Below are 22,135 nucleotides of genomic sequence, written 5' to 3'. Positions count from 1 at the left end.
GGGACTCACTGGGTCACATCAGATTACAGCCACAGGAGCCAAAGGCCAAGAAGGAGCCTGTCTCCCATTTTTGGTTAAATAAGGTTGCCACAGAAATGAGCCTGGCTTGACACCCAGGACGTCCTGCTCTACCCTGCAGCCGGAGAAAGAGTCCGGGTCTCTCAAATAATGGCAGAAAATGGTCCTCAGAGGCAGGGGCTTAGTGACTGGTGAAGGCTATGATGTTCTCACTACTACATCAGTGGAGTCTCTCTGATCCCATCAGACCCCCTAAAACCACACAATGTCAATTCAATCTCATTTCCTTGAGTCTGGAGTTAGCTTCTAGATAATGAAGTAGAGAAAACAGTGTTTGGAAAAATATAAATATTATATAGAAATTACTCCTGGAGGGGATAGAAACAATGTAGAAAAAGGAATATGCAGAGGAAAAATAAAGAAGGTCATGCAGAAAGGATTACAGATAAAACAGGACTTTTTTGTGTCTCTTCAGTCAAGTTTCCCTCGTGGGTATGCTTTTGTGGAGAAAAATCTGGGGTTTCTTCATGGCAATCCACAGTACCACTCTGAGAAGGGGAAGGTTTATTCATGCAGCTCGTCAGGTTTGGTGGCTGCAGTCCTGGGAGCATTAGCTCTTGTGACAGTGCCCCTCTCTTACAGAAGAGCCCAGAATCCGAGCCTGACCCTGAACCCCAGAGGCCCAGGGAGATAAGTGTTTAGATATTGGAGAATGACATACCACAACCAAACTCAGAGACTGATGTATAAATCCAGAAGGGCCACATGTCCACTTTCACTGAGAGACCACTGCCTGACAGACCACAGACCTGAGAGTCCTCTGCCCAGAACATGCCCTCACTGCAAAACACACGTGGGGAGCCTTGCAGTCCTGAAGAGCAAGACAAACCCCTGCCAAAGAGATGAGCCCTGGACTTGCCCGTCAATGTCCTCTCTCAGCGATGTGACAGGGAAGCCACTTACAATCAGAGGGGTGCTGACTTCAGCCCCAGGGCAGCAGAGGGGCATGAGCCTGGTGGTTGCCAAGGTCAGTGTCTGTGGCAGAGACTGGATTCACCTTTTCCTCCCTCTGTGCTAGATCTGACAGTTTCTGCTGTGAACAATCCATTCTTTGAATCTGTGAATACATTCAAGCAAGCTACAGTCCAACATCAGACTTGATCATTCTCTCTCTAGAAACCCTTGGTATGCTTTCGTTTGGTTCCAACATAGACAGAGTTCATGATTCAGCTGTCACTCAACGTTTCTGAGCCCATGTTTGTGACAAGCATGTTATAAACTCAGGGGTCACAGCAGGGAGCAAAAATACTAAAAAGAAGCCCCATTCTCATGTGACTTTACATTCTACTCAGTGCAAGAAAACCAAAAATGTATATATGTTGCTGGAGGTAAGTGCTAGGAAGAAAAAACCACAGGAAAGGACCTCCGAGGGAAGATGCGTGGACATCTGAGTGTAGATCTAAAGAGAGTGAGGGAGAGAGCCATTCGGATCACTGGTAGAACATTCCAGCAAAGGGAAGTACAAAGGCCCCAAGGCAGCAGAGGGAGAGAGGGGACGGAGAGGAAAGTGGGCTGGTACTGAAGCCACACAGAGAATATCCTAAAGGCGGTCCATCGGCAGGAGTGACCTGGCAAGCCCCAACCCAGCCTTCCTTTCAACTAAGCACTCCAGTTGCCGCAAAGAGTTTCCTTCAGGAGACAAACCTTAGTTCTGACTTCCGGAGAATTGACTCGCCACAGCACTCTGGCACCGAAAGGGACTGCACAGAACAGTCTGAATCGCACAGGCCTGAGTGGGAATCTCACTGCTCTCCCTGTTTTGTGGCCTTGGGTGTATGACTTAAAGTTCTCCAAGTCCAGACCAGTGATTTTCAACCAGTGTGCTGTGAAAATTTTTAAAGATCATTAATTAAAATATTTTTGAAAGAAGTTCAGGGCATAGTAAGTATATTCTCTTTTTCATTCTTTTTTTTTTCTTTTTGATCAACATAATTTAAAGTATGCCACAGAAGTTTAACTATCGGTTCAAGTGTGACTTGAGATAAATAAAAAAGTTGGAAGAAAACTGGGCTAGGCAGTGATAAAAACTGCATTACCAGGCAGCGCCTGTGGCTCAAGGAGTACGGCGCTGGCCCCATATACCGGAGGTGGTGGGTTCAAACCCAGCCCCGGCCAAAAAAAAAAACTGCATTACCAACCTCCAGACAAGTGCTGTAAAGATTAGTGAAAACTGACAAAGATTAAATATTCTATTTGATGGGCCCAATGCACCAGAGGCACATGACTAAATCTAAGTTATAATTACCAGTGTTACTTTGACTTAAAAAAAGAGCTTGTGCCTAATACATTACTTTCTGTTTTTTTACTTCATTCTTCCATGAGAGAATATGAGATTCTCCCAAAATCAATATGAAAAATATACTTATTTTGAATTATTTCTTCCTTTGACCTGGCTTTTAAAAGAACTGAGCTCACTTATTTATTTAAATGCATACTTATCTAAGTTCTTATGCAGCATAGCAAGTGAAAATTTAAATGAATCTCTTTAGATGCCAGGTCCATCTCATTAAGACCATCAAACTCTTCTAGTTAAGAATGGCCATTTCTCTTCACAATCTCCTTTAGTTGAAAACATCCATTTCTCTATAAGTGTGTCCATGAAAACGTGCAGTTTGCTTAGAGAGGACATCTTGTTTTCACAATTCATTGAAAATATGTAACAGACTTTAGGACATTCAACTTATGGATCATATCACAATGACGTTCTCTTACCTCTTGCAAAAACTTTTCACTCATTTGACTGAAATGATGTCCTGGGGGCTTGATCCCAGACACCATCAATCCTGAACTGAACACCCTGGGTTTCTGCAAGTCTGGTTTGAATTTCTCATAGAGGTTGGCAGATGGCTTAAGGTCCCCACTTGCCACCTTCTCCTCTTGAGGAAGAGGCATGCTACATGCGGGTGGCGCATATGGAAGCCCCACGGGAACGAGCGACGTGTCCACGTGGCCCAGAGCTTGTGGATTCCTCCTGATGTAGGTGATGATCTTGGGCCTCACGTGCTTGGGCTTGGGCATGACGATGGGCTTGGTTTCTGTCCTTTCCTCCGGTTTCTCAGCCTGAAGATTCTCCATTCCCTCCTGCGACGGAGGCACGTCTTTGGAATGTGTGAAGACAGGTTTGGGGATCCCACTGGGGCAAGTGTTCTTGTCAGGCACTTTGGGGGATGTGTTCAGCAGTCGCACACTGTAGCTGGGGGCGGGGACCGCCGAGGGTGACCCTGCACCTGCCTCACTGAACATGCTGATGTCCTGAAAATTGCTACTAGGCGTTGTAGGCTGGTGGGTTGTGTTCACAGTTGTCTCTGGGCGGAGGGGCTCTGGGACGTTGAGAACGGAATCTGCTCTCATGGGGGTGCTTTCCATCTTAGCCGCATTTTCCAGAAGGCTCGTATTTTCAGTAACAAGTGTAGTGACGTTGTTACTTTCTCCTGCTTCTGAGCTACTGCTTTGAAGGTCTAGGGACCCAGGGACCTCCGTTTTTCTCACTCCAACAGAAGAATCTGATGCCAAACCCAGAGCACTGTCCTCATTCCCACGGCCCTGTCGCTCTTCCTCCTGGCTGACAGCTGAGGGCTTGTTGTCAGTAGGATCACTAGGAATAAAAGCCACATGACCGTCACCTGGTAAAAAGTTGCTGAGTGTCATTTCACCCAACTTCCTACCTGTACATGGTGAAACTTTGTCAGAGGCCAGGTTATCAGCCATTCCCAAGGAAGCAGGCTCCTGTCTGGGGGTGGTCAGGAGAGACTCCTCCTCCCCCGGGCTGGCTCCTGTCTTCTCCCCTTCAGTGCTGCTTCTCCCCAGCCCGCGGTAGGGGCGGCCACCATTGGGCCGACAACCAGCCGTGCTGGTGGCTCCTTCGTGTGCCTCCCCATGTGGCTCCTTTCTCTCTGGACCTGCTGGACTGTCTTCCTCGTGGTCCCCCAGGTCCCCTTCCTGGGACTGTAACTCCGACATAGCCCTGGGGTGAACATGTTCCAGCTCTAGCTGGGGCTCTCTCTTTTCCTGACCTAATTGTGCTTCTGGCTTACTCAGGATTTCCTTTGATGCCAAAATTGAATTCTGAGCAGGTTCTGGCTGGGTAGAATGTGATGTGTGCTCACAGGAAATGCCCAGGTCACGTCCCTCCTCAACCTGGGCCTCTGAGGGGGTGGTCTCCTTGGTTTCTGAGGTAGATGGTTTAGGAAGACACACACTCGTTCCCTGTGAAGTACTGTCAAAGGGAGGGAAAGCTGCCCCTAGAAAGGGGTCTGTCAGTGTCTTCTGTGGCCCCTCAGCCCTAGGAACAGGGCACCGTGCTTCCGGGGGGCCCTGGGGAGCAGGCTGTGGGTGCTGCACAGTCACGCTTCCAGCTGGAAGGGCACAGCCACTTGTTCTTTCCAAAGAATGCCTCCTCAGCTCCTCATTGTCAAGGGTCTTTGCAAATTTATCCTTGGGAACAGGCCAGGGAATTTCAGCATCCCTTCTAGCCAAAACTTCTGGACTGCCCTCACCCATCACGTTCCTCCAGCTCAGCAGACTTGGCCCCTGAACACCCCGAGGGGACTGCAGAACTCCTGCGCCTCTCTCCAGTGTGTGCTCTTCATTTCGTTCCCTAGGAACAGTCAAGGAAAGTCTAGACTCTTTCATGCTGGTGGAGCCAGCCTGAGATTCTTTCCCAAAGCCCTGAAGTTGGTGAAACTCCTTACGGAAATGGGTATGATTTTCTGGGTCACTTGAATTTGCATTTCCAATTTCACCTGCCAGGTCACATTCCCTGGACTCATCAAGAGAGGAGCTGACCCCCAGCATGATCTGGTTGGCATTTGTATCTCCCAGACCTAGGATACTCTCATTATTATTTTTTACTCCATTTCTGTTATCCTGCAACTGAGTGTAACATGATTTCTTAGGAGCCACTGGGATGCTCATTGTCAACCCTTCAGGGAGGGCTGCCTGCCATGCAGTCCTATTTATGGAAAGGGGCTGCCTGCAAGCTGAAGTTCCGTTAATAGGAAATTCTCAAGCTGCTTGTCTTCCTCTGACAATGCCACGTGGTAACAATGCTTTAATCATTTTCAGAACAGTTTGTCTTGTAATACCGCACGATGACTTATCTGTTGGGTTCTTGTTGAATGAGAGCCAATTAGCCCATGAGACCTAGAAAGAAATAAAAATACAGTCACGTTAGATTGACACAAAGAGCTTCTTAGGAGGAAAAAAATCATGGTAAACACAGATTTATTCATCACTTCTATATTATTATTTCATTTGCTTAATATTTTTCCAAAAAAGCTTTTAGATAGGGGATCCTGCTGGCCAAATAGGGAAAAATTGAAACATCAATATGATTGTTATATTATAAATGCATATTAAATCTTAATTTTAAGTTTTAAAAATTCACAAGTTTATAGTAATACTGATTTAAGAGAGCAGAAGATATGGGAAGGCTCTTTTTCACAGAAGAATGTCAACTGTAGAAAAAAAAATTACAGAATTTAAAATATCACTCTTTTGTAATTGCCAGAGCAATAATGATCTTGGGCAAGGGATGCCACAGTAAAATCGTTGAGTAAAAGATTATTGGGGAGCAAGGTATCTGTAGAATCTTAAAGTATTATTCCCAGATTATTTTATTACTTACAAAAGGAAAAATTTCTCTTTGCAATGGAAAAATCTGATGAACACCACCTTACCCAACAGATCAAACTGAGCATCACCAATAATGGAAACTGACATCACGTACTCCTGCTGTCACTAGTGCTTAGAGCCTCACATCACCCGTGTCTACTCTTGCCATAAATGTTCACCCTGAATTTCATCGTGAGGAAATAATCAGAGGAATTAAATTGAGGGAGATTTAAAAAAAAAAAAACTATCCTGAATGCCCCCCCCCCAAACCAATGGATCTAGGATTTTCAAAAACAAAATGTTGGCAAAGGACATTCCTGGGACAATATAGAATGTATATTAGGTAAAAGTACTGTATCAATATTAACTGTCTTGCTTGTATAATAGTTCTAAGATTATACCAGAGATTATCTTTGCTTTGAAAATGTACATGGCATGACATGATTTACTTAAATCTCAAATGATTCAGCCAAGAAAAAACAGTGTGCGTGTGTGTATGTCTGTGTGTGTGTCTTTGTGTGAGTTTGTGTGTGTGTCTGTGTGTGTGTCTCCGTGTGTGTGTGTCTGTGTGTGTGTCCTTGTGTGAGTATACACATGTATATATGAGGGGGGGCAGAGGCAGAGGAGAAAGGGAGGTAAGGAGGCGGAGGGAAAGAGAGATAAAGAGACAGATTGTGGTGAAAGGATAACCCTTTGAAAATCTAGGTAGATTACCCTATTCCATCTGCAATTTTTCTATAGGTGTGAAATAAGAAGAAAGTAAGAAATTCCAGTCTTCAAGGTCCACATGATCCAGCTCTGCACACCTTTCCGTCCCACACCTGCCTCTCACCTTCTGCTCTTGGCCACAGCACACCGGCCTCATGCCTCACAGTGCCGAGCTCTCTGCTCTCTGCTCTCTGCTTCAGGGCCTTGCACATACTCTTTCTTCCATCTGCATGAAATGTGATGGAAATCCTCCCTCACCCTCACCCAACTAATCCCTTTGTATTCTTCCACCTGCTGTACAACTGCCACTTCCTCCAGAAAGCCTTCCAGACCTACTCGCTCCTCCTATGATGAGTTTCATAATATCCTATATTTTTACTTTGCAAAATTAAAAATAAACACTTTCAGATATACTATACAATGCAAATAGATATCATCCAATTCCTGGCATATGTATTAGGCACTTAATATATATTTGTAGAATGAATGAATGAGTGAACAATGAGGAAGATCAATGTTACTTCCACCCTCACGGAGTGTAACAGAATCTGCATTTAACACCACTCACAAAAATTAATTCATGATGGATAACAGACTTAAACCTAAGACATGAAACTGTAAGAATTCTAGAAGAAAATTTGGAAAAACTCTTGTAGATATCAGCCTATGCAAAGAATTCATGCAGAAGACTCCCAAAGCAATGATAGCAATAATGAAAATAAATAAATGGGACCTGATCAAATTAAAAAGTTTCTGCACAGCCAAGGACACAATCAAATAGAGCAAATAGATAACCCACAGAATGGGCGACCATATCCACATGCCATACATCTGATAAAGGGCTGAAGCTACACAGAATGCAAGCCAAATCAGGAAGAAACAACCAAACAAATCTATTAAATGGGCAAAGGACATGAACAGAAACTTTTCAAATGTAAATATACTAATAGCGAACAGACTCATAAAAAAAATACTCAACATGTGTAGTCATCAGGGAAATGCAAATCAAAACCACAATGAGAAATCACCTAACCCCAGTAAGAAGGGCTCTTATCAAAAAGTCCCAAACAACAGATGCTGGCATGGATGTAAAGAGAAAGGAACTCCTATATACTGTGGGAGGGATTGCAAACTAGTACAACCTCTATGGAAAGTAGTATGGAGATACCTCAAAGAACTTAAAGTAGACCTACCATTTGACCCAGCAATCTCACTACGAGGCATTTAGCCAAAGGGGAAAAGAAAGTCATTTTATAAAAAAGACACTCACACTTGACTTTAATAGCAGCATAATTCACAATTGCAAAGACACAGAAACAACTCAAGTGCCTACAAATACATGAGTGGATTAATAAAATGTGGTATATGCAGACCAAGGAGTACTACTCAGCCATTAAAAATGGTGATCTGTTATCTTTTGGGACAACCTGGAGACCATTGCTCTAAGGGAAATACCACAAGAATGGAAGACAAACACTACATGGGCTCAATACTAAACTGGAACTCATCCACCAACACTGATGTGCACTAATGGGAGTAAAAGTCAGTGAAGATCAAACAGGTGGAGGGGGGGAGGAGAGGGCAGGTGAATTCACCTAATGGGTTTGGTGCACACTATCTGGATGAAGGGCACACTTAACAACAGCTTCGACTCAATCTGTATAAAAACAAATTACATAACCCAAATGTGGGAAACCCCTAATATTCTGAAATAAAAAATAAAAATAAAGATAAATAAAATCTAATACAGTATTTACTTTTTTGCTAAAGTGGATTCCCAGATCATCATTAAGCCATTTGATTCAAGGCTAACACTGTTTTATTCACATTATGAACCCATTTTATTAGGCACTGGGAACAAGGGACTTTAATAGTAACAAGTTTCTGCCCCAGTGAACAGCCATCAGACTTTCCTCTTCATCCATCAAGAATGTATGAGCTCACTCACACCCACACATTACATGGGAGGCTGCTGGTACTTTCTGACTGAAAATAGATCACATGGCAACCCACGTGTTTTCACTCCATCACTGTTAGTATGTTACTGCACATACTAAGGATTTTTTTATATGCTATAAGGTGTAATAATAAAACAAACACCTGAGAAACCATCACCCAACCCCAAGACAAAAAGGTCAGCATCTTGCAGCTACTCACCGGAGCCTCCTCACCACAGCCCCAACCTTAACTCAGCCGTTCACTTAACATCCCCCCATGGGCATCTCTGAACGCTCAGTTCATGGAGTTCTCTTTTCCTTTCATTTTTTTTGCATCTATACATGTAATATAAGCATTTTAACTTTTAAAGAATGACATCATAGATGTTCTTTATCTTTGTCCGTAAACAGTAACTGGTACTCACTGGTTAGAGAAAAAGGAAAGTAAGAACCTCCTAGGGGCCAGATATTATTTTCAGTAGTTACACAAATTTGTAAAATTTAATTTTAAATTATAATTATACAATTATTAATTTTTAATGTTAAATTTTAATTTAAGTTAAGCTACTTAACATTTGTAGCAGGCCTGTAGAGATAGTCTTCATGTTCTCTTGTTTTTTTTAGTTCCTCCGGGTAAGGAAATGAAAGCCCAGAGGAGTTATCATTCCCAAGGTCACATAGCTAAGAAGTCACGGAGCCGAGACACAGACAGAAAATACAAGCTCTATAAAAGAACAGCTGCCCATGGATGTGATCCATGTAGACCATGGAGGAAGAACATAAGAAAAAGGCACCATTGTAAGAACAAGAATAGAAAAGCAAAGCCAGAAACATAAAAAAAAAAAAGAGAGCAAGTTCACACGAGACAGGAAAAGTAAATTTTAAAACCACCTTAGATTATATAGGGCAAAATTACATGCAAGAAGTAAGTTTCCAGTTTTCCTTCCTCCCTATGTGGCTTCACACCTCCCTGACACCCTCCAATCCCCACCAGCTCCATCATCTTGCCAGAAGACAGTCACAAAGTAAATATAAACAAAAGATTTTTTTGGATCTGACTTTCGATCCAAGATCCTTTACTAAGACAAACATTATCATAAAAGTTCACATTTCTATCACAGTAGTGTGTGTGATTAGACAAAATAGGCAAATAGGTCAACCAACTGTGCCAACCCCCAACCGAGGTACATTTTCCCAGGTGAGGCATGCAACCTTCATGCGCTTCAGATCCATGATTATTAAAAAGTTATGAACAATGGCCTAGAGGTAAATGGTATTTTATCGTGAAAAGAAAAACCCATTATTTATGTACTAGATTTGAAAGGAATTTAAAGAGCTTCTAGGCTGATAACCTATCTAATGCTTAAAAGTCTTGCAAGTGGGTCCCCCTGGTACCAAGGAATTCTCTAGCAGCCCTTGGCACCTCCATGCAGGGTCACTGTTGGTTAATTCTTCCTCTGTAGAGAGGAACAGTGCCATCCCTTTCCCATTAGACAACCCTTCCGGTATTTTTAAAGAGCTATAAGCTCCCTTCCTCTCCAAACCTATTCTTCTCATCCAGGAACTCAGATTTCCCCAACTGTAAAGCCTCTGAAAACCCAGAGGCAGCTTTCCTTTAAGTGTACGTACTAGTACTTGAAGTCCCTTCTAAACAGGGTGCTGAGAGTTATACACAATGCTCTAGTGCTAACTGCATCATCCAGAGTCACGTGGAGGCAACCTTTCCATTCTCTTAGTTATACTTCTAACCACACAGTCTGAGCGTGACCTCTTCATGGGTACATAAATTCACATCATCAATAAAACACCCAAGTATCATATACATTATCCTAAACTACACTGAATGAGTCCAAAGCATTTTTTATTGACTTCAGCAGCCATAGGTTGGGCTATGAAAATATACCTCTCAAACTTCATCTTGCTGGTCTTCATCAGTGCATTGTTCTACCTTGTTTTAAAAGTTAGGGAGGGCACACCCTTAATTTTTCATCCAAAATATTTGCAGTCCACTCTTGTTTCCACACCATCTCTGAAGAGGCAAGAGCACCTTCCACAGTGTCATTCACTTCACTGGTGCTAATGATAGTGGAACAAAGCAGCCACCCCTGGTGCCACAGGCATGGGACCTCAGATGCTTCCACGATGGATGCTCCTCATCTGACCAGCACTTGTCCTCCCACCTGACCCTGCAGCCACCATGTATGTCTCTGTCTTGTCCACAAGAGCATCATAAAAGAGGAAAGCTGTCAACCATGTTGCTGAAACATTAAAAATTAAAACATTACCTCTCATTTTTAAAAAAGAAAATGAAAGTGAAGAAAGATAAGAAAATGAAACAGGTCACCTAGTGTGACCTGTTCTATAGAATAACCTACAATCATATAAGGACCACTCTTTACATTTCTCCATACTCATAACTCAACAATGTTTTAAAAAAAAAAAACTCGGCATGGGCTCAGCAGGAAGGTCACTGGAATAGAAGGGGAGTACCACAATAAAAATGTTCATGTTTCTCCAAAAGAAGGCTTTATTCATATTTGCCCACAAAAAGTGCTCATTTTCCCTTTAAAAAAACCAAATCTCTCTCAGATAGAATTTTACCCCCCAAATATAGTGTATTCATTCCTTGCCTATTGTGTTTACTATTCATTTTGCTTTTATTTTTATCTTGGATGATTTTCCTTCCAGAATAGAAATACTTACATTGCCAATTACAAAAGAAAAACTTGCTCATTATATATATATATTTTTTTTTTTTAAAGTGAAAATTTACCAAAATTCCCTAACCCCACCCCCAATAAATAGAGTTGGATGTGTAGTATCTCAGACTTTTTGATCTTACACTCATGGAATAAATCTATAATCCTAATGTTTTGATTTCCATGTCCTGGGTTGCTGCTCATGTAAATAGGTGTACTATATTTTTTTCATTTTTAATGATCACTTGTACCTTAATTTACTCACTAGTTCCCTATTTATCAAACTTTAAGTTGTTTTTAGTTTTTATCTTTTGAAATAATTTTTCACAAGATGGATGAATGCACAACTTCGGGGCACCTTTATTCCCTGCAGGTATATTCCTAAAGGCAGAATCACTGTGTTAAGTGCATGTACATTTATATCTCTCTACAGAACTCAAAGCTCCAGGAGGGGCTTGTGTTTGGTTTGCAGGTGCTTCTCCAGAGCCCAGAATATATGTAGGGTCTGCACAGAGTGGGTGTCCTGCAATTACTTATTGAAGAAATACATACTGACCTCAAGAGAAAAAAAAAGTGCCATCTTCATTGTATCTTTCAATTTTCCCCCTTTCTGCTCCATTCCTTCCCCTGAAAAACTCTTTCTTTTTTTGGGGGGGGGGGCAGGTTATACTTTTTTTTCTTTTTTTATCAAATCATATCTGTGTGCATTAATGCAATCATAGGCACCATGCCCTGGTTTTTATATACAATTTGAAATATTTTCATCAAACTGGTTAACATAGCCTTCCTGGCATTGAAAAACTCTTTCTAATTAGAATAACCAGAGCATTTATCATGCCTATTGGGACAATTTTTTCTTACTCAGGAATTTTTACCTTTTTTTTTTTTTTATTAAAGTGTGATTTACATGTAGTAAAATCCACCATTTCTACTGTACAGATCTACAAGTTTCAGCAAATACAGTCTTGTGACCCCACCAACCCAATCAAGATATAAAACATAAATATTAGAATAAGTTCATGGGCTCCAAAAATTTCCCAAACTTCAGCCCACAGCAACCAATGATCTGACTTCTGTTCCTACAACTCTGCCTTTTCCAGAATGTCACTTAAACTTTACAATGAGTGGGAAGCCTGTGGGTCTTGTTTCTTTCTCCTATCACAGTGCACCTGAGGGTCATCCAGGGCATTGCATCTGAGGGTAGGTTCATTCCTTTCAGGAGTGGAAGAGGATTCCACGTATGGTGTATCTCCCATGCAAACTAATCTCCTACCAGGACTCCTAGCTCCACACAGTAGCCAGGGGATTATCTTAATATATACATCAGATCGGGTCATTTCCAGACCGCCAAATGGCAGCCTTGCTCTGGCCTGGGTGCCATGTGAAATCTCTCTTCCTCTGAGCTCTAGCCGCAGGGCTCTACGTCTACGCTTTCCTGCCCTGAGCCTTTCCCTTGCTGTCCACACAGCTTTGCACGCTCCGTGCCAGACTTCCCATGTGGCTGGGCCCTTCTTACAATTCAGGTCTCAGCCTCGCTGTGCCTTCCTCCATCCTCAGTCACAGTCCCTTGTCATTTCTTTCACAGCCTACACCAGCTGTTTTATGTTGTTTGCTTATTGGTTCACTATCTTCCGTTTCCTGTAGAAAGAAAAGCTCTGTGAGGTTAAGGCTAGTATAGGTCCCACCCACCCTGGGCCCCAGTGGCCAGAATAGTACCCTGCACTTTATAGACACTCAATAAAGAAGTGCTGAATAAGTTAATACGTTGACATCAGCAAGTCTTTACTCATTTTTTAGCTCTCTGTGTGATGCCTTCCTAAGAGTACATTAATCGCAGAATCACCAAGTGTTAGAAGCGGAAAGGAACGGAGACACTCATTAGTTCAACCTCCTCATTTTACAAATGAGGAAATTGCAGCCTTGAGTGGCTGCGTGACTTACTCAAAGTCCCACAGGTTGGCCATGTCATAGCAGGGCGGGGCCAGGCTCCTGATGCCCCAGTCCAGTCCTCCTTCCCTGTCCCAAGGTTGGGAAGGTGACAAAAAGAAGGCACTGTGAACATAAGACTCAATGGGGCTGTAAGACAGCCCTGGTTTATTGAGCATCAACTGATAAAAGACAGGGCACAGGACAATAGGAAATAAAAGATAAATAAAAGCAAGGTCCTAATCCTCACAGAAACTGTACTCACTTGAGGGAAAAAGATTCAATGTCTGGATAGCTAATGAATCCAACACTAAAGGCAAAGCAGGTGTGATCAAATGTGCTGCTAAACAGCAACACCGCACACCACACGCTGGCAAGAAAAAGAGAAGAGATTCCAATCAAGGGATTGGGGAACGAGATCTTTCCTCTTCTTGCCATTTAAGAGTATGCGTCCGTGTGTGTAAATAGTTTCACAAGATTCAAGCTAGCTGCCTGGCACAGGTACCACAGGGCTGCATGGTTCCAGCTCTGGGGACTGGGTGTGTACGTGACGCTGTAGTTGCGTGACCTCCTTTGTTTCCTCAGCTACCCAGTCCCTTAAGATTTATCGCTTTCTTATTCTCTGCATGGTGAAGGGCTGGGGAAAACAATCCACCATGAAATTCAAATCTTTCTAACACGCTTGCTCTAAAAAAGAATTTCGAGAGGAAAGAGGGCAAAATGATATCTAAAATGATGCATATGGATTACCTATAGATTTCAGTTATCTTCACAAGCCCCATCTGCTTACCAGAAAAACTAAGACTTATCTGTTCTGGTGAAGGAAGGAAATTTTTCCACCTCGTTTAAAAGATTGGCAGTTTCAGAAGGTGGCAAGAACACTGGCAATCAAGAGTTGGTGATAAATTCTTCGCCATTACTTCATGAGACAACTGAGAAAAGCCAACATATTGAAGATTAATATGCTATCTACAAAACAAGAGATAAGATCCAAATTGCTCCGATAACATTATCGGTGCTTGTCTGTATTAACAGAAGACTAAAAGAAAAAGGAGATATGGGTTTTTTGAAATTCAGAAAAGGAAATGTATTTACATATAGGCATTTGAACTGGCACCCAAGGGCTGAATCAGATAACGTTTTTTGTTGCTGTTGAAGAAGCAGAGGGCAGGTTTTTCAAAAAATAGAATTCAAATGAATGTGTGAAGGACGTGCACTTCCCCCTGCACAGTGTCTGCATGGTCTGTGAAAGCCACTGAGGCTGCACCCACTCATTTCGGGTGCCTCCTTTTATTTACTCGCCTACTTGAGTATTAACATAGCACTGTGCTCTTTCACTAATGTTTTTCCTCGTCCTTCTTTCTAAACACAAACACCTTATACGAATATGCTCAGCAAAGCTTCGCCTCCTCCTTTCCTTCCTACCACTTATCCCCTGGCTCTGGTCTCCTCCGGGATGTGTACAGGCTGGAGAGAATGAAAGAAATTCACCTGGGCAGGTGGGGAGGGAAGCAGGTTCCTGGCGGATGGGCTGGGCCTGTGCCGGCTGAGATCAGCTCCCCTCAAACTTCCAGGCCCCGCCCCTCTCCCCCTAGCTTCTCAGATGGGTTTATTTCAAAGCCATAGGCATATTTGAGCTGTGTGCCCTTGTCCCTCTTCTGTGGCCTCAGACCCACAGGATGAACTTCAACATTCATAAGGGAGGGAGGCGGCACATGGCCCTCACTTATCTACAGGACTGCAGGCGATAAGCCTCGGGGAGTGTTTGCTGAGAGAAGAAAGAAATCATTCTAATATAATCAGGATAAAGTGAAGATCACCTATAGCTCAAAAGCCTGCATTGAGTCACTGTACATGGGGCTCCTTCAAATTAATTTTTCTCCAGAAGGTAAATTTTTTTTTAAATCTTTCATCAGAAGCTTATAACCTTTCTTCCGTCAAATGAACTACATACGTAGAAGGATAAAATTGCACATTTAACACAATGCAGCCCAGGCCAAAAAAAAGTCTGTCAGAACCAGAAAGCAAAGGAATCAGCTGCACAGGGAGTGCACAGACCTCCGACTAAAGGGGAAGATGTCTACTTTTACTCCTGGGCCCTTCTGGAGGAGTCTCTGTATTTTCATTGGTTACGCTGTGTAATGAATAAGGTATTTTGAATCATCATGCTTGGAATATCTTTATCTCTAGTAGAAAGAAATAAGAAAATAAACAGATATAAGGGGAAGTAAACAAAATAAATAAAAGGAAAGAATACATGATTAAGTTAAAAACCAAACTGGCCTAGAAACAAGGAAGAAAAAGGAATGATCTCCACTGGGGAGAATGATAGGTTTGCTATACAAATGAGACAATGAAAAATACTGTTTTAGAGTCAAGATATAGTAAAATTACAACATTTCACCAAAGCTTGAAGAAATATAGTAAAAAAAAAAAAATGCTTATATTTCCAACAAAAATGTAAGCGTGCTTTTTAAAAAAGAGCAACATTGTTGATGTGTGTTTGAATAGCACCCAATCTACAGCTCCAGGGTGGAAAACTGGCTTGCTGGCATTTCTGGGATGGGGTTTAAGCTTCATACATCTTCTCTATCAAAACAGGCAACTTCTCTAAGCAGTAAAAATCAAACATCCCCAAAAGCACAAACCTGAATAAGTATAAATTTTTTGTTGTAGTTGTTGCAGTTTTTGGCCAGGGCTGGGTTTGAACCCGCCACTTCCGGCATATGAGGCCGGTGTCCTACTCCTTGAGCCACAGGTGCTGCCCCAATTAAGTATGAATTTTAATGGGTTTGTTTTAGATACTTCAAATCACAGCTTAGGAATCTGCTGTTAAATAACATGAGATACCCAAACACATCCATTTTAATCAGACTCAAAGAAACCCCTTAACTCTCATGCTGCTTATCTTATAAATAAAACAGCCAAAAACCTTATTAGTTAGTTCTTTTTAATGACTCAAAGTCACATCTTACACCCGTGACAGGTATGCATACATGTTAGTCATGGGAAGGGGAGTGATGATAATAATGTGCCTTCTCTGGCAGGTATCCTGACAGCTTCCCAGGAGCCACCTGCACCCCAGGGCAACTCCTCTCTCTGGGGTAGCTCTCCAGAGCTGAGCAGCAACCCAGACTCCTCCATCTGATTGCTGGGACCAGCATAGCTGGGCACTGACTAGCTTCTCCTTGACCAAAAGAGTGTGTTCCGGGTTTACCATTAAGGCTGTTTCTAACTAAAGTGTGAGGACAGCTCTAAAGGGGAGGAGAAACCAGCAATTCTGATTGACATAGCTCTCAGCAGGGGCAAATAGGGATCGAGATAGAATAAGTAAAATAGAAAACTTTCCACCTGCAGTGGAATGGAGCTTCCTGAGCAAGCAGATGGGCTGAGCACGGAGTCCATAGGAGTGGCCTTCCCGACCCCAAAGGAAAAACAGTTGATGGCACTTGCCTAAAAAGGCCAAAGCCCTGTAATCCAACAGTGAGTCAGGAAAGAGGGAAGGAAAGTAGGGCCCCTGGGATGACAGGTCCTCTAAGTAACGTGAAAAACATAAAGAACACTAGACAGATGATGCCAAGTCTCCATTCCCACAAAAAGCCACATTTTGATTCCAAGGAGGCTAGAGAAGGAGAGAGGGGAAAAAAGGAGAGAAAATCCCAAGGGGTATTAAAATAGAAAAAGATAAACGATTTAGGAAAGGGGCTAAGCCGTGACCTACTATTTCTTTGCTTGGTGTGTGTGTGTGTGTGTATGTAAACATTTTATACTAATAGCTTTTCATCCCCCACAGTCTCAGCTCCTAAACTAGACAGCAAGGACATACAACACATAACACATGGCCTAGATTCCAATCAGCTTTTTAGTGGCTCACTCTTAAATATGCGTGAACTAAAAATGTCCAAATACGTAAGAAAGGCTTTAAGTGAAAAACTGACAAGGCATTTTAAGAATACAGAAAGCAAAAGAAAGTTTAAATATTTTTGTTTTAATTTACATACAACAAATATGTTCTCTTGGGTGTGCACTTCTGTGAGTTTTGACAAATACACAAAGAAATCAACAACACAATTAAGATACAGAACAGCTGCATAACCCCAAACTCTTCTCGTGACCCCTTTGTAACTAGCCTCTTCCCACAACCACTGGCAAATAACTATCTATTCTCCATCCCTAGAGTTATGTTTTTTCCAGAATTTCATAATCATACAGCATGTAGGCTTTTAAGTTTGGCTTATTTCACTTTTAATATGGATGAATCTAGAAGATAGTATTATATTATTAATATTACTGATGTATTAATTTATTAATATTACTTTGATACATTTATCCTAGTTGATATTGTTAATGTTAGTATAGAATACATATATCAAAGAGTCACCTATATAACGTGCATCAATAGTTTGTTCCTTTTCATTCTGCGTAGCACTTCATTATATGGCTATACCACAGTTTATTCATCATTCCTCAATGGAAAAACAGAAGAAAAATTTTAAAATTCTAATTAATTCCCTCAGAGAGGTAGAGTGTCTATAAAATAAGATGCTCTAGAAAGAGACAGAGAATAAAAGCTCATAGAAATTAAAATCTAGTGACAATTAAACATAAAAATCAATGGACTGCTTTAATGATAAAATCTAAGAAGTCACTCAGAAATTCCTTTCCAAAAGAAAAACTAATAGAGAAAAGATAAGAATAACTACAAGATCAATCTAGGAACTATAAATTTTAATGTATCTATCTGTGGGGCAGGGGAAGGAGGAGAACAGAGAAAACAGGAGGAGAAAATTACCAAAGAAACAAAACAAAAATTCTCAACATAGGCTCAGTGCCTGTAGCTCAGCAGCTAGGGCGCCAGCCACATACACCAGAGCTGGTGGGTTCGAATCCAGCCCAGGCTTGCCAAACAATGACAACTACAACCAAAAAATAGCCAGGCATTGTGGTAGGCACTGTAGTCCCAGCTACTTGGGAGGCTGAGGCAAGAGAATCACTTAAGCCTAAGAGTTGGAGGTTGCTGTGAACTGTGACACCACAGCATTCGACCCAGCGACAGTTTGAAACTCTGTCAAAAAAAAAAAAAAAATCTCAACATTGAAGAACACAGGTCTCCAGATTGAAAGGGCCCACTAAGGTCTCAGAAAACAAAAATTGGCACATTGCAAAGCACGGCATCAAGTAATTTCAGTGTCCTAGTGATAAACAAAAGGCCCTAAATCTTCAAGAGAGATCAGATAACAGATAAAAGGAATTACACTGGCAACAGGTTTCTGAACAGTAAAAATGAATATTTGGGGCGGCGCCTGTGGCTCAGTGAGCAGGGCGCTGGCCCCATATGCCAAGGGTGGCGGGTTCAAACCCAGCCCCAGCCAAACTGCAACAACAACAAAAAAATAGCCGGCGTTGTGGTGGGCGCCTGTAGTCCCAGCTACTTGGGAGGCTGAGGCAGGAGAATCACCTAAGCCCAGGAGTTGGAGGTTGCTGTGAGCTGTGTGATGCCACGGCACTCTACCAAGGGCAATAAAGTGAAACTCTGTCTCTACAAAAAAAAAAAAAAATGAATATTTGAAGTCAGGGAAACCATAGTAACACTATAAGAAATAATGATCTCTCTTAGAATTCTATACCTTGCTAAACTAGCAAATCAAGGATGAGTAGAGAATAAATACATTTCCAATGATGCAAAAATTCAAATATATACCTCTAAATAATGTGCCTCTACAAAATGAAGGTGTAAATAAAGAAAGAAGAATGGGAGCCAGGACAGACAGAACAAAAGGAAACACAAAATAGCTGGCCGAGAGATGAACCAGTTCAGATTGGCCAGAAAAAAGCCTGTGAAAGGTTAATTCAGCAAGAAAAACACAATTGATGGGACTGGCATGGGATATTTTATTTAGTAAGTATTCTGTAGGTTTTGGAACTCTTCTCCAAGTGATAGGGGAGACTGTTCCTTCCTTGTTTGTTTCTCCAAGAACAAAGAAACCTTCCCTGGGGCAACCCCTGCATACCCTCCCTCGCAGGCCAGGAGATGGGGCCCTGGTGATTGGCTTGACATAATCAGGAGTTACTGAATCAAGTGGCAAAGGGATGAAACATCAGAACAAAATCAGGGTTCAGCCAGTAAGAAAGAAGAGGAAGTGGCCATCGGGCAGCAATCAGGAATGCCAGTCTCATATGGCATTTATTAACCTTGAGGGGGGGAAAGTTTCATGAGAAAAGACATGAATCATTGTATGTATAGTCCACTAATGAGCTCATCAGTAAATTCCATGTAATAATCATTAAACTGCTGACCCTTAATCAATGTGCGAGTTAGAGGTGCCAACTCCCACACAGTTGAAAATGGGCATGTTAACTTTTCACTTCCAAAAAACATAACTACTAACAGCTAGGAAGCCTTACTTATAACACAATTAACACATATTTGGAATTTTGTATGTATCATATGCTGTATTCTTAAAATGAAGTAAACTATAAGCTGGAGAAAAGAAATATTCTTAAAAAAATATATTTACTGTTAATTAAATGGATGTGGATCATTGTAAAGGTCTTCACCTTCATCGCCTTCATGTTGAGTAGACAAAAGAGGAGGAGGAGGAGGAGGAGGAAGGTTGGTCTTGCTGTCTGGTGGAGGCAGAAGACGTCCGTGTGGAAGTGGATGTGAGCAGTTAATGTAAAACAGTTACTGCTGATTTACCCAAATACTGGGAGGCTGGGGAAAGGCAAACAGTGGGGATGTGCAGTAAGAGAGCTAAACTCTCCGCCTTTGTAATGAAAAACCACTGAAAATGCCCAAAGCTGATAAAAACAAGAAATAGACAGAGAGCACATTCTTAGAATGGTGGACCTAGAAATCAGAAGAATGGGCAAAACGACGTGGAATCTGTTGCCTCTAATGAGCAGAAGTTGGAAGGAAAGGGTGGGCTGGAAACTGTAATTTCTTGTTATGAGCCTTTTATCACAATAGAGATTTAAAATTTTAAAACCATTGCTTTCTTATGGAATAAAGAAAACTGCAGTAAGTTGGAGTGTTTAGATCATTTTAATGGAGAACTACTGCTACAAATTCATTAAAAGGATCTACTTGTCGACTTTCCAGTTTAAGTCGAAATTTAAAACTTAAGGGATGTGAGGAGATCACTGTATCAGATGCCTGGCAATCAACGGATTGTATGTTCTTGCTGAAATGACATGACATCTGAATCTGAAGCAGAATCAGCAGGGGGAAAGACAAGAGAATTTCTGGTTTGTTCAAAGAGCAGACCCTAGATTTACCGAGGGCTGAGCAGAAGGAGAAGGCACTCCCTTCTGTCCCTGAGCACAACAGTGGGAAGAGTTCAAAGAAATGCTGAGCCAGTTTAATGTAAATGAAGTCACAGTGTTAGAAAAGAACCATAGGTTTTGATATATACCAAGCAAATTTTAAGATTTTTCCAGCTGCCTGTGGAATAGCAATTCTGGGTATTTTTGAATTATCAAGCATATTCCACCAGGCAGTGTGCTACCTAGAAGACACAGTTTCCTGTGTCATTAAAGAGTTTAAAAAATATCGGCCTAATGTCAAGCCTCTCAGAATGTCTTCCCAATGACACCACGAATGCAAAGCAGAGACAAAAGAGGGACACTGGAATAAGGGAAGGGGAATATTGAATTATGGTTCTGTCATCCTCTGACTACAAGAAAACTTACTAATCTCATTCTGTGTCCTTATCTGCATTTTAGTGCAACTAAAAATAGTGGCTTGGAGCTTTGATGGGAGGACTAGAAAAAAATTTATTAAACACACCCAGCCCACAAGGAGCATTAAAAAAATGATAGTACATATTAGGCCACTGCATTAAAAAATATGTGTGAAGTCACTGCTACAAGGTCAATTGGGCCCTGGAAAGGAATATCATCCACAGACAGAAAAATGCGTTTTGTGGTTATTTGCTTTGTTTGCTCTTAACAGCCTAGGTGCAGAGGATCCTGTGTTGGCGCTCCCTCCATGATCGCCTTCATCTGCCCAAGGCTCCAGTGCTGCTCCTGTCCACTGACCCTCTGGCTATGTCATACCCCTTCTGTATTCTGGAATTGCACAGCCCATCTCTGTTCTAGAGACTAACTCTTCTATATATGAAGGGACTGATGAAAGTGTCCCTGAGGCAGAATTCCATCTGTAAAAGAAGTGGCTGTAATCAGATAAGAAAAGAATTGTTACTATGGGCCATCTGCCAGAACATGGAAATATTTTTAGTTTGAAAACACAAATGACATAATACTATTCCTTTTCAACATTATCTCCATGGTGCATATTCCCGGAGAGCAGATCCCGTGCCTTGCAGAGCCTGATAGGACACTTATGTACTCTGGTGAAGACTGTGCCCTGAGTTAACAGTACTACCTTGTTTTCCCGAAAATAAGACCTACTTACAGGAAAGATAAGACGTCCCCTGAAAATAAGACCTAGCGCATCTTTGGGAGCACACCTTAAAATAAGACACTGTCTTATTTTCGGGGAAACAGGGTAGGTTAATTTTGATTAGGAAGAAGCAAGTTGCAAGATATTAGTGTCACTGCTAGAGAGAGGGAACACATAGGTCACAACGTGCCCTGATCTACACCTACCAAAGTCAATCCAGACTTGCCTGTGGCCAAGGTTATGGACTACACTTTCTCTGACAGCTGGCACTTACCATGTTCAGTCTTTATTGTTCACACTTATTTCTGTAAATGCTTCATCCCTCCTCCCTTCCCACTCCCTCTTTGTTCACAGAACTGGGCTGTTCTTGAGTGCAAGATCATTGCTTTTTAGCATCTACAGATCCCTTCCAGCACCAGAACTTTCACATAATAGACATTCAACAAGATTTTGCTGAATTCACAGATAGAACATATTTCTGATTTGGAGATGGGCAAGCATCTCCATGTTTGTAAATTTCACCCCAACTCTGGATGCTAGGTGGACACCACTTCCCCAAAAAGTTCCCATGGCCCTCTGGGGCCCTTGGTCATAATGCTGGTGGCTGAGCTCTAAGGACTATTCACAGGAGCTCTCCTGTGAGAACTAGGTTCATTTATTCAGTCCAAATACACCAAGCATCTATATTGTGCCAAAGGTGGCTTGGGACCTAGGAACAAAGAGATGCTAAGGCAGGAATCCACTGTAGAAAGTCCCCAGGGGGTGTAACC

At 41.9% G+C, this 22,135-nt stretch overlaps 1 protein-coding gene across 5 annotated transcripts in view; it reads right to left on the bottom strand.

Annotated features, from left to right (window-relative positions):
• Positions 1 to 22,135, bottom strand: part of MTUS2 (microtubule associated scaffold protein 2) — a 749,188-nt gene that overhangs the window by 482,432 nt on the left and 244,621 nt on the right. For all 5 annotated transcript variants that reach the window (XM_053563400.1, XM_053563404.1, XM_053563402.1 and 2 more), the window contains one exon: positions 2,791 to 5,220. In XM_053563400.1, coding sequence (XP_053419375.1) covers positions 2,791 to 4,992 — 2,202 coding nt within the window. In that variant the 5' untranslated portion in view covers positions 4,993 to 5,220. The remainder of the gene's footprint in view (positions 1 to 2,790; positions 5,221 to 22,135) is intronic.

The sequence above is a fragment of the Nycticebus coucang genome, chromosome 15, assembly GCF_027406575.1.
Source record: "Nycticebus coucang isolate mNycCou1 chromosome 15, mNycCou1.pri, whole genome shotgun sequence".
NCBI lineage: Eukaryota > Metazoa > Chordata > Mammalia > Primates > Lorisidae > Nycticebus > Nycticebus coucang.
This window is presented reverse-complemented; position numbering and strand designations above follow the sequence as displayed.